The 13,344-nt window shown below is 35.8% G+C and overlaps 2 protein-coding genes and 1 long non-coding RNA gene across 5 annotated transcripts in view; 2 read left to right on the forward strand and 1 right to left on the reverse strand.

Annotated features, from left to right (window-relative positions):
* LOC133525708 (uncharacterized) overlaps positions 1 to 13,344 on the forward strand; it is a 352,002-nt gene that overhangs the window by 162,604 nt on the left and 176,054 nt on the right. The gene's annotated exons all lie outside the window — the stretch shown is intronic.
* Positions 1 to 13,344, reverse strand: part of LOC133525722 (uncharacterized) — a 322,779-nt gene that overhangs the window by 48,718 nt on the left and 260,717 nt on the right. The window lies entirely within an intron of this gene.
* Positions 112 to 3,683, forward strand: LOC133525703 (uncharacterized). The gene has a single exon (XM_061862060.1). It carries the CDS (start codon positions 2,531 to 2,533, stop codon positions 3,509 to 3,511), a length of 981 nt encoding a protein of 326 aa, XP_061718044.1. The 5' UTR covers positions 112 to 2,530; the 3' UTR covers positions 3,512 to 3,683.

Raw genomic sequence — 13,344 nt, forward strand, 5'->3', positions numbered from 1 at the left:
CTATGGCTAAGCTTACTGAGCTCCTTATACTTAGCTCCGAATGGTTCATTTACGGAGCACAAGTAAAATGGGTATCTATATTGATTAGGACTATGTAGTGCAACAGCCTATTGAGTGCCAATTAAATCATGGTAGTCTGTCGCGTAAATGTCAGGGCAGCTCTGATTAGGCCCGATTGGCCAAATTTGCTTGAATTGGGTCGATGATGTTAACCTGAATTGAGGCTTCTAGTTCTAGAGGTATTGCAGCGATAATAGGCAGGAAATTGCACAATCAGAGGTTTATTATGGCATTATAGATAAGCTCCTAATCCGAAGCGCTGGTGGCCTAGCGGTAAGAGCGTACGAACTTTCAATCCGGTGGTGGCAGGTTCAAACCCCGGGTCGTGCCAATGAGTTTTTCGAAATTTATGTACGAAATATCATTTGATATTTACCAGTCGCTTTTCGGTGAAGGAAAACATCGTGAGGAAACCGGATTAATCCCAATAAGGCCTTGTTTACCCTCTGGGTTGAAAGGTCAGGTGGCAGTCGCTTTCGTAAAAACTAGTGCCTATGCCAATTCTGGGGATTAGTTGTCAAGCGGACCCCAGGCTTCCATGAGATGCGGAACAACGCGAGGACGATGAAGAATATTAGCATGTAATCTAAAATTGAATGTTACGCTTATTTAAATTATTGCATAGAGTCATACCAAGATAACTTGGCAGTCATTTTAATAGCCCGCCCTGTGCAAGTGTTAAGTAAACGTCATAATTAGAAGTTTGACCTTTAAAATAACGTTTATACTGCCTGGCCTGTCAAAATCGCTGCCAACTTATCTTGGTCAGATCTATCTTGTAGTTACCCATTACTATTTATGCAAAAACAAAGAATTTTATTAAGATTGGAATGTGATTTTACCAAAAGCTCTCACAAAAGTGTAGTTACTTATACTTGAACTCATCTTAAAGGTAGTCATCTTAGCATCCATTTCATAAAATAAATGTTAAAAGGATCATATTTGAGAATAAATTAAAATTTTAAAAGTGTATAAATATGTTTCTAATGACTAAGTATTTTTTGTTTCCAGTTGCTGCCACTTTTGACGGATTATTTCCTTTGATCATCGAATGCTAGTAATTTGTTAGAACAGATTTTATTTTTTATCATTTCTTTGACGCGAACGAAAATAAAGGTTAGTTACAAAAATTACCATAGCTATTAAGTCACCATGCCTATTACGTAATAATTCTTAATATTACACACCTCAAAATATAACAACATCAGATACAGAAAGGCGAGACGGCATACGGGTACAGCCCAAACATCTCTAAATATCGATTAATTAACGATCTCTACTAGAGAACCTTTCGTAGGTATAGTTAGAAAATTGACGAATTTTTCCTCATTTACCTTTTTCATAATTTTACATCAACGGTTAAAACCACTGTTAGAAATAAACACATTGCGCACAAAACAAGGACCTAGCGATTTTATCACACGTCAAGGCAAATTATCTCCGAAGCCGGGCCGTTGAGTGCTCGTAAAAGAGCCACTACATTTATATTAGGGCCATATCAGTGATCTCGGTCATGCAAAACGACCTTCAAGAGCCAAGACATCATAGGGATAAAAACCCTCGACTTGAAGCTTAATTCAGATGTTATCTGGATGTAATTCGTGTAGAGCGTAGGTCGAATGTGCTGACGTTGTAGGTGTATTGAACTGTTTGGTATCCAATGAAACCCGTACCGTTATACGTATACAATACATTAATATATGTGCAATAAAGTCGTGTATACATATTTTTGGCACTTTTTTCGTATCGATATTTTCAGACGTGACCGTACCATCGGATAGTTGAAACAATCTGCCCTACTTTATGACCCTCATGGGAATATCCTTATTTGCTCTCAGTAGGTATATTATTTTCAACCAAAATTTTGTGCACCTGGCCAGAGAAACCAATTTGTGCTTGCGTAGTTAGGAACGGCCGTTTTATGACCTAAGGCGAGTTTTATGAAAGCCTGCGATTGTACAAGGAAGCTTCTTTTACAATAACTCCTTTAGAGAAAGACTTCATGTACCTACTAAAAGTTACGAGCTTTCATAAATTTGCGACATATCCTCCTACATATAAAATTTTAAAATATTCTGGTACATACTAAAAAGATTCTCGGAGCTAAACTGCAGATGGATGGACATGCCGAAATCCTTATCGACTACGGATGCGTAAAGAGAGCCCTCGGGTCTAGCGATGGGCAATTTCTGAAACATTTTCCATATTTCCTTAACGGTGACATATTTCAACTGTTGTAAATTACATAATTGACAGAAAATGTTTCTGATAGAAAGTTATCGAATAAATTTTACTTAAATTTCATGTAACCTTTCCGCTATTCCTGACGTCAGTAGAACGGATGTGATCGGAAAATTCGATATTATGTGACAGTTCGGTCAACGCATCCGCGGTGTACGCATCGATCACTCACTGCGCGCGTGCTAATTACGATCAGAGCAAAATATTTAGTCTTTTTTTTTGAGTTAAAATGGTGAAGTGTTGCAGTACCAAATGTGGCAAAAACGTCACAAAGAAATGTCCAGGATTGCAGTGTGGAAAGTGTGGAAAGTGGATGCATGCTTCATGTATCCCTATAACGACCGAACAACTAAATGCACTTTGCGGCACGGAGGCGGTAGAATGGAAATGCAAAACATGCAATCCGCAGTACAAAAACAAGCGCATATCTGCAATTCTTCCCGATCCAGAGGACGACGACAACACGGACACTGAGCAAGTCATCCTTATGAAAGACAGTTGTAGTGAGGACTTTTTGAGACAGCTGCGTAGCGACATTCGTGACGCCATAAAAGACGAAATTCAGCGTACCCTCAAATACTACTCGGATAAAATAGACGATTACCAAAAAAAACTCGATGACTACGAAGTGAAAGTGAAATCTATGGAAAACCAAAATAAAGACCTGCAAAATAAATACACCAATATACAACTAAAATGCAATTCTATGGAACAAAAATTAAACCAAATTGAACAAACACAGTTAGAAAGTAAAATAGAAATATGCGGAGTGGAGAAGAAGGAAAACGAAAACACTACAGAGATCGCAAAAAAAATCGCACAAGTACTCCAAGTAAATTGTGATGACGTCACGGGCGCTTACAGAAAGGAACGCCGAGCACCGGCGGCGCTACAACGAGGCCCCGCATCCATCATCGTGACCTTGAAGGCCGGCCAGCGCGACTGCTGGCTTACAACGGCGAGGACCAGAACCATCACGGGGCACGACCTTGGCCATCCAGAGGAATCCAGGATCTTCCTACGCGAGGCACTCACACCGGCAACGGCATTTCTTTTGTGGAAAGCTAAAAGCGAGCTCAAAAAAGACGATAAATACAAATATGTGTGGTGTAAAGGAGGCAATGTACTTGTAAGAAAGCACGATCAGGCCCGGATCCAAACAATAAGATCCGAACATGACGTGGAGAAATTACTTAAGGTGAATGGCTGAAACGCTGGTATGTTTTTATTTATTTTTATTTTTTCTTTCATTAGTAGATACACATAAATATCGGCATAAATAAATATCAACACTCTTATTTGATGTCAGATGAAAATAGTATCCTCGAAAGTAGCTTCAAAACCTGGAATGAGTACATTGACTCACTTACACCAGCACGTAACCTTATAGTTTTCCTTCACGTTAATATACGGTCCTTAATACTAAACTTTGCATACCTAGAATACTTATTAAATAACAGCAATCGTAATGTAGACGTAATAGCATTAACTGAAGTAAATATTCATAATGATTGTATTTCCTTATATACCATTCCTAACTACACTATATATTCAAAGTTAAGATGTAAAAGAAGGGGTGGGGGTATAATCTTGTATGTACATAACAAATATTTTTTTGAACAAAAACAAATACACACCCAATACTTCGAGTCATTAGTTGGTTGCCTTCATATAAATCGTGATTATAAAATAAACATATGTGCCGTATATAGGCCACCGGACACCGACAAAACCTGTTTTGTGCGGGAAGTACATGCTGTGTTGGATAGCTTTGATAAAAATACCGACTTGCTTTATACAGGTGATATTAATATCAACATAAAATTACAAAATAATATTTGTACCAACTATTTAAATAAAATGAGTGAATTGGGTATGGTTTGCGGTATAACCCAATATACACGGGTAGAAAAAAAAGGTAATAACATAAGTAGTTCTTGCATTGACCACGTATTTATACGTAGTGTGTGCGGAACTCAGGCGCAGACCGGTGTAGTACATACTGCTCCAGCTGATCATTATATAATAGGATGCGCGTGTGTGCGCGCGCCGCCCCGAGTCTTACCGCTGCAGGAGCGGCGCACGCACACAGCCATAGACAATCGACGTGTGTTATCATTGATAAAATCGGTTAATTGGAATGCCGGACTCGTTTATGAATGCCCGGAACAGGTGGTAGATTTTATTGTTAATCAGTTTAAGCGTATATATAACGAATGCGAAATAGTAATTAAATCAAACCGTGGCTATATAAGAAAATCATGCGAATGGGCGAACAGCAAAATTAAATTCATGTGTAAAAGACGGAACGAACTCTTTGATATTTGGAAACTCGATCCCAAAAACTTAAAAAATAGACTTATATATAATAAATATCGAAATAACACTAACAAATACATAAATAAAATTAAAAACCGATTTTATTATAACAAAATAAGCGACAATTTTAAAAACACTAGAGCGGTATGGGAGATAGTTAATACATTGTGTGGCAATATGAGCCAATCAATTGAGGAAACGGTCTTACGTGCATTTAAGTGCCATGAAAAAGAATTGTCAAGTAATTTTGCCAAAGAATTTCAGCGAAACGTAGAATCCATTACACAAACGTGCAATAAGCCGCTATTAAATGAGTCAACTTACTGCAATAAACCAAATATAGCCATGCGACTAGAAAAAATATCAAACGAAACTACAAAAAAAATCATAAATAAACTTAATAAAAACAAAAGCCCGGGATATGACAGAGTTCGCGCCGTAGACTTAAAATATATTACTAATGAAATTGCCCCCTTGATTACGCATTTAATTAATACATCCATAGCTACTTGTATTTACCCCAATCCATTAAAAATAGGTACGATTCGGCCGGTATATAAAAAAGGATCAAAAAATGATTATAACAACTACAGACCCATTACAATTCTTTCAAGTATTGACAAAATAATAGAGCGCTATATAGGAGACAAAGTTAATTCGTTTTTACAAGATAATAACATAATAAATAAAAAACAATACGGTTTTCAAAGAAACAAAAGTACCACTCAGTTACTAAGCCAATTCAGTAATGAGATAAACGGACATTTAAATATGAAACGGCATGTAATAGTTATTTTCATCGACTTCAGTAAAGCTTTCGATTTATTAATGCATAATACGCTATATATGAAACTCGAACAGAATGGCATACAGGGCCCCCTACTAGAATGGTTTAAAAGCTACCACAGCAACCGGTATACCGCAGTAAGACTAGGAAATTCATATAGTGACATGTTAAAAACATCGAAGGGAACGGCACAGGGGTCAATAATTGGCCCGACCGAATACCTTTTGTATGTCAATGACATGTGCAATACAGTTGGAGAGGACTATGTTTATCAATTTGCAGACGACACTTGCATAGTAGTCTCGGATAGGGACTTAAAGACTGCCGAACGTAAAATACAGGATATATTCGACACCTTGTGTAAATGGTCGCATGACGTAGGGCTAGTCCTAAATGCAAATAAAACGAAGGCTATGCACATATGTTCTTCTCAAAATAAATCAATACACAACCCCGCTATAAAAGCACACGTACATAGCTGTCTCCACTTGCAATGCGATAATTGTGACTGCCCTTCTATCGATTTTGTAGAGGAACATATGTACATTGGTCTTTTAATTGACTGTAGATTTAATTGGCAACCGCATATTGAACACGTAAGTAATAAACTTAGATCAGTATTGGGACGTCTAACTATTCTGAAACATAAATTACCGTACAACACATTGAGAATGTTATACCTAGCTCTGGCTGAATCGGTAATACGGTACGGTATCAGCAGCTACGGACGATCGTATAAAACTAATCTTTCTAATATCTACAACCTACAGAGAACTATTCTAAAAACAATAGTTCCGAAAAATATAAATGTAGCATGTAACAATAACTACTCAAACCTCTTTGAACACTGTAAGTTGCTTCCCGTACAAAATATAGTTAAATTGTCCATTCTTAAAGAAGAACACCTACACATAGATAAATTAAATGAATATCACAGAAACAATAGATTAAGAAGTATCCCTAATGCACCTAGATTCATACTACCATCATATAATAATGTATACGGAACGAGAACTAATAATTTCATACTTACGAAAATAATAAATAGCCTTCCGAAACACATACAAGATTTATACCTATCTAACTCTAAATCAATTAAAAAAGTTAAACATTATTTCATATCAAATAATTACGACTATATTTTGTAAACATATATTTGCTTTGTTATATAAATTAGTTTAATAAGTCCGAACCCTTGCTGTAATTAAGCCATTCATGACTTTAGCAGTAAGTAAACATGAAACTCTGCGAATCTTTTTTAAAACTAATTGGAACTTTAATAAATAAAAAAAAAAAAAAAAAATCAGTGGCAAAAGGGGTCATCGTAGCCGGTTGTTATACAGTCAGCATCAAAAGTAGCGGATGAAACAGTGCGCCAAAAGTATCTGATATTCCGGATAACTTTTCCAAATATAGATAAATTGTTAAAATTCGCGCTCAAAAGTACCTATATCTTTTACAGTCTTAGTTGTTCTATATTAAAGACGACACTTTTTGTTAAGCTATTACAGAATGCTACCATTCTGTAATATGCATTTTGCGTTTCATACTTATGAAACGTTATTTGATCCGCTACACTTAATGCTGACTGTACAATGGACGCAAGTTCAAGACCACGTTACGCGGGTTTTTCCTTTATTTCATTTTTTTAAGCAGATCGGCTATTTGTTTTGCTTTGCATATTAAACATATACACCTACATGAATTCATTTTAATCTCTCATACATGAAATTTCTATTAAACCATAATATTAGTAATGTTTTATTGAGCATTATAGACTCCGCTTGATATTTCATTCTATTTAGCATGCTGTTAATTCCGATAAAAAAAATTGGGAATAGTTTTGGGTCAAGAATGCAGGCAGAGCTTTAACGAATTCTATATCTAAACATATTATAAACAAAGTCGCCCCGCCGCGTTTATCTGTCTGTTCGCTAAAAACTCGAAAACCAAGAAAAATTACAAAAAAGATAAGCGAAATTATCCATTTGCAACTTACAGAAACTCACATGTAATTTTAGTGTACGTTTCAGTAGTTTCACTTTGGAAACTTACAAGCTGCCCATCACTACTCGGGTCGAGTTGACTCTTAATTCAGCTTTTATCAGTAATTCCTTAAGATCGTAAGGCTGAGATTGGCTGACAGTATGTCGTTGTTTATAGAATGTGAGAAGATATGGGTGACCTTTTACTACATAATTTTTACAGTCCGGGGCGGGGATGGAAGCAGGCAAGGGTCGGGCGACATTGTCTTGACGTTCATCACTTCATGACATTTAGTTCCATATGAAGGAATTAAGGCGACTTTGCGACCGGGACAAGTCCGATTCTTTATCTTGAAAATGGCAACTCGTGACGGGCCTAAGTAAGACGGGTAGTAAGTATACTACTTCGCAATTATTGCTGGTATTCTAAAAGTGACATACAGATGACGACTGCACCAGCGTTTCTGTTTCGATGTTATGATAGTGTTGCCGCATTGACGCGACCAATATATCTTAGAATTGTATATGTCAGTTTTGCTGCAATAAGAGCAACGCAATATATCAAGGAAATTCATATATCCATTCAGTTGCCAGCTTCACAATGACGTATACGCTTTTTGGCTTATTATTGGAATTTCAGTGATAAATAGAGTTCTCGGGAACAAAATTTAATACAGAAATGTGCCTATAATTAGAATCGAATTAAATCTGTTAATTGAAATGTTTATTCAATGTGAAAATGAGAATAATTGACATTACAATCAACAGTTAATTGTGGTCGCGATCGCCCCGCATATTGGCCACAGCTAATAAACATTCTGAATTGATGTTTAGCGTTTATAAATTATAATTGAGCTATTAACACAATATCGTGTATCAGGGTTTCTAAAATAGTTAATCGTCTTAATATGTACACAATTAAAACATTCTCTTTTTTAGATACTTTTTGTGCTACCAGGGTTTTAAGGATTTTTTTAATAATAAAAATTAGTATTAACTCATAGAAACCGTTTCTATAAGTTAATGATGTGTAAGAATCGTGAAAGTTTAAATCAGTGTTGTAATCAAAATTAGTGCCCTCAGGCTTGTTTTAGAATGTCCAAGTAAAGTATTTGTTAGCTAATTAACAAAAAAAATAATTGCCAGATAAAACTACTTGAAATTGTATAGGTTACCAGTTAAGCTTATTTGAAGGTTGTGAAACACCAACGATGACTTTATTCGTCAGATAATTGGCAAGTAGCTTATTTAGGCCTTTACTTGGACATTGTGAAACAGGCTCTATCTAAGGCTTTTTATGAATATATATATATTTTTTGAAATGCTATTATAGTACAGTCAGCTGCAGAGAATAGTGAGCCCCCCCTGCATAGAAGTTTGTATGCAATGGTGCTAAGCGAATAGTATTGCTGTTCCTATTACAATTTTATGTTATATGGGTACAGTTATGTATAGGTAATTATATTTTCATACCATACAAATCAAAATAACTAAATAAAGTTTATTTAAATGACTTCGTGATTTGGCCGTAATGTTGTCACTTACCTATAAAGGCGATAACTCTGTCAAATATTGCTATTTGATATGACTTAAGAATGAAGGGAACGAAGTCACATAACCCCTCTTCCATACAAATATAGCCCCCATTTTCCTCTAGAAAAGGGACTGACTGGAATTAAATGGAAATTTTAATAACACATTAAGGTTGACTGGTAGAGAATGCCTCATTGCATTAAGTCCGCCTTTTGTACTGGAAGATTTTTTTTCTTTTGTGCAATAAAGATTAAATAAATAAATTAATTATAACAATATTTACACGCAATTGTATGTCTATTATAATATAACCACACCTATGCCCCTTCGTTTGATTTTTTTATTTCGATTATGAAATTATTAGTATAAGAGTTAGGAGCTTTTAATTATTATTTTTTTATTTCTTAAAAAAAAGCCAAACACACCAATACTATGGTTAATATACAATATACAATACATTTTGTAAAAATATTGGCTATAATGTCAATATCCAGGGAGAAAAATTGAGATTACGTTTGTATGGAGAAGCGGTCACAAGCTCTAACATCCAATATGGAATTGCACCCCAAGATTACATAATTTGGACAAATTATTGTATAAAACCAGCCACCTACATTCTACAACGTAATAACATAAATCTTAACTACGCAGTAATATTATTGCGCATCAACTTTCTCAATATTGCACCCAAGTCCCACAGACTTAGGATGCACCAAGTCTAGAACGGCAGGGATACGCCTAACGCCTAAAGAGCTCGCGTAATATGTTTGCGGAAGTCGCTTCTAGAAACTCCTTCCCGCTTTTTCTGGGCGCATGCGTCCGGCCGCCCCATCCCTCCGCTGCGATTTGCGCGCCAGTCGCAACTGCGCACCGCTCGGCGCCGCGTCGAGTCGCAGGGTGCAGTACAAGTACAACCAATACAACATGATCGCCGATCTGCCACCGCTGACCGACCAGCTCTACCCGCAGCAGAGCGCAGCGGACGCGCTCGCCTACGCTCATGGTACAATACTTATTGTATTTGTTTGTATGCCTTATGACGTAGTAAGTGATGACGTGGGTTTAGTAAACATGGCTGTGCAATGTTTTTGGCAGGTTTTGACCTTCACAGGTCATGTTGCAATGTTGGTTGCAAGCGTAGAATAAACAAGGAACAATGTACTTATAGATCAGGGCTATGGAATCTTGTAAGAGGGGAGGGTTTATGGGGCCGCAAGCTCATAAAGAGCGGAAGAGGTAGCGATCGCGCTCGCGACTTGTTGCGTTACCCTTTGCTTATTGTTTACATTGTCGTCTTCTCATTTTTTGTCGATAAACGAATGACACTTTTGTGATATTTTGTGACAAAATGGATCCCTTTGGTCGGTTGAAAAATAAAGCGCGAAGATAAAATAGACAGATAAAAATTAAGATTTTTCTTTATTGACAACCGACTAACAGATTGTGTTTTACAAGCAGCTCACACTTAGAGAACCTTTATTTTTTTCCAACTCTACTTAAAATGTTATCTTCGTTAATGTAATGATTAATAACTATAGTGTATATTCACAATGGGCAGATGTTCATACCATTTTTTGTACAGATCATCTATCAACTATCACTGTGTAGGTGGTGTGGACAAAAAAAAACTTATTCTTATTATTAGTAATGCAGTTTTTTATTATGTATTTGGGGCTGTATGTATTTCCTTCATAGGTTTCGATTTTTAGTTATTCTAATTAATGTTAAGAATGTGTCAAAAGCTGAGTTATACTAGAATTTTGACCGAACGCCCGCGCCCGCTTTCACTAACGCACAACGCAATAATGAATTTTGAATTAGTTTCCACTTGTTTACAATTAGTCGTATTGCGTTTGTTTTGTCCCTTAACCCGAAAAGAGCCTTTCATTTGACAAAAAATCTGTTCAAAGAAGAGGTTGTTATTTTTTGTCAAAAAGTTAAAATTACAACACATACACATACATAGGCACATAGAATATATACACAATAATGTCCTATTATAATATTTAAGTAGTGATGTTGGACTTGCCATACTAATGTACCCTATATGACTAGCCTTAATGCGTTGTCATATCTGGCAACAAGTCACATAGAAAAAGTTTATAATTCTCTGTCAAAACGTCGAAAGTTTGTAAGATAATGCCAAAGCCGCCTTTGTGTCTGATGCGCGTTTATCGGAGCTTGTTGATTCACCGACTATTTATACCGAGCGTCTTAGACGCCCACTCATAAATTAGTTTAATGACTAAACACGAATTATTACGGATTGTTGAGGTTAGCTTCGGAATTATCTTTCGTGTCATGTTTACTGCATTGTAATAATTGATAACTTAAATAAACGCGTACAATATTTTTCTCAATATACGTACAACGCAAATTTCTTTCAATTGTTTTAAGATATGAGATTAATACAGATTTAGAACATGGATACACTCAAGGTTAAATAAAAACATGTAACCGAAATCGAAATGAAAACTTTGTTTATGTTACCAAAGTCAATAATAATAAATACTTATTGTCTTAAGAATAAACCCTTTTTCAATTTCAATTTTTAAAAAGGTCGTAAAGTATTTAAGATCGTTTTTCATCTTTGGCAATGTACCTACCTATATATCTATGACCTTGATGGGGTACTTTAGCGCGATGCTCCGACCAAATATCAGATCAAAATATTAATAGACTTGAAGAAACACTCTACGCCGACGGACAGAAAGATATTGGTACGGCCATCAAAATAATTAACTGCTGGAATCACGACTCAGAAGAAATTAACTCTGAATGATCTCTTATGAATCATAAGAACACGTGAAAAAATCTATAAGTTTTAACTTTACCCGTTCAATCTTCGCAACTTTAGTTGCTTTCCCGCTTACTCCACTGCTGATCTAATACAGGCTAGCCTACTTTGGTATTGTCAATGATTGCTAGGTCCTCTTTAATGCGAGAAAAAGATAGCGAAAGGTCAGACAGGTTAAAGTGACCTCTAGTCGCCCGAGTGCAAACATTTCGACGCACCAGACTGCTGCGTAGTACAAAGCGCAATTTGAAAGGAAATTTACACATTTGCGTAACCTTCATCGTCAGTTTTCCAATTAAGCTAAATCTATTTCGTTTTGTTCTCTTATATACCTATTCGAGTGGATAAAAAACGCTGCCAATTCTACACTCTTGCCGATTAGGTTACACGTCAATGAATATAACTCATTGCTGAAGTAGGTACTACTATTGAAGAAAATTAGATTCAGGGCTTTTGTTTGTTTTTTTTATACCTTGCTATATTCATATTTATTAGAGTTAGTCAAGATCTGGCTCTTAATGTTCATTGCCAATTATTCAAAGATAAAGTAAACATTGCTAAACGTCTTCATTAGTAAGGATTCATTAGGCAAGATTAGAATTTACTTAGAATTTATACATGAACAAAACTATTTACAAGAGAATTTAACTATTTTTTTAGAATACATTGTGAAATTATCAGATGCAGAGGCCATATGGCTAATCTGGTCACAAACCATCTCAGAACCCAGCTGCAGATTCGATTAACACACGTTTAAGATCTTTAAAAGATCGATAACCAAACGAAATGTCAAAATTGACATTTATTTCCATTCCGCTGTGATCCCAATACGATATTTGTAACGTCAAAGTGACATTAGTTGCCTGAATCGAGCTGCTTCTGTCAATTATACGACATACAAACGATATCTAAATGAGAACTTATCTAAACCAGAATTTATCGTTATCGTATCTCATTCTTCAAATCAGGCCGATAATCGTCTTGCAAATTGGTCTGCTCTGTCCTGTTCCAAAATTTGAAAGTTCGGCTGTAACATCGTCACATAAAAATTAGTATATCTGTATTTCGCTCTAAGCTACAATATTCGTACCTACTGGTCAAATGAAGTAGCAAAGCATGTATAAATTGCACCTCAATAATACAGTAAGTACTTAAAGTTGAAACGCAAACCAAATAAAAGCTACGCGAGTCGATAACTTCTCAGGAAATTGAAATGTTTCGTTGCAGATACATGCTATTTCGAATGGTATTTAGTTTCCAGGCGATCGTATTGGCTTGAATAGTTCCATTCTTTATGCTCGTGTTCGGAAGAAATTGAGTTTTGTGAGGGGTTCCTTGCTTAGTGTTATGAGATTTCGCTTTGTTGTCGCGTAATTTTAAATTTTTCAATTTGATTGTGAAACAATTCGACTTTTATCTAAATTTCATTTCGATGAAACCACTTATTTATAAAATTCCCATGTCGTTAAATGTCAGTTTTGGTTGTTTAATAGTTTTTATAAAAGAAACGTATAAAATGTTATAAAAAATATGTATATAATTTTTTTTCAAAACGAAATCTATAAACCTAGAATATATTACGCGGAAGATCGACTTCAAAATCAAAGTGATTTGTTAAGATT

Source organism: Cydia pomonella, chromosome 15 (assembly GCF_033807575.1).
Source record: "Cydia pomonella isolate Wapato2018A chromosome 15, ilCydPomo1, whole genome shotgun sequence".
NCBI lineage: Eukaryota > Metazoa > Arthropoda > Insecta > Lepidoptera > Tortricidae > Cydia > Cydia pomonella.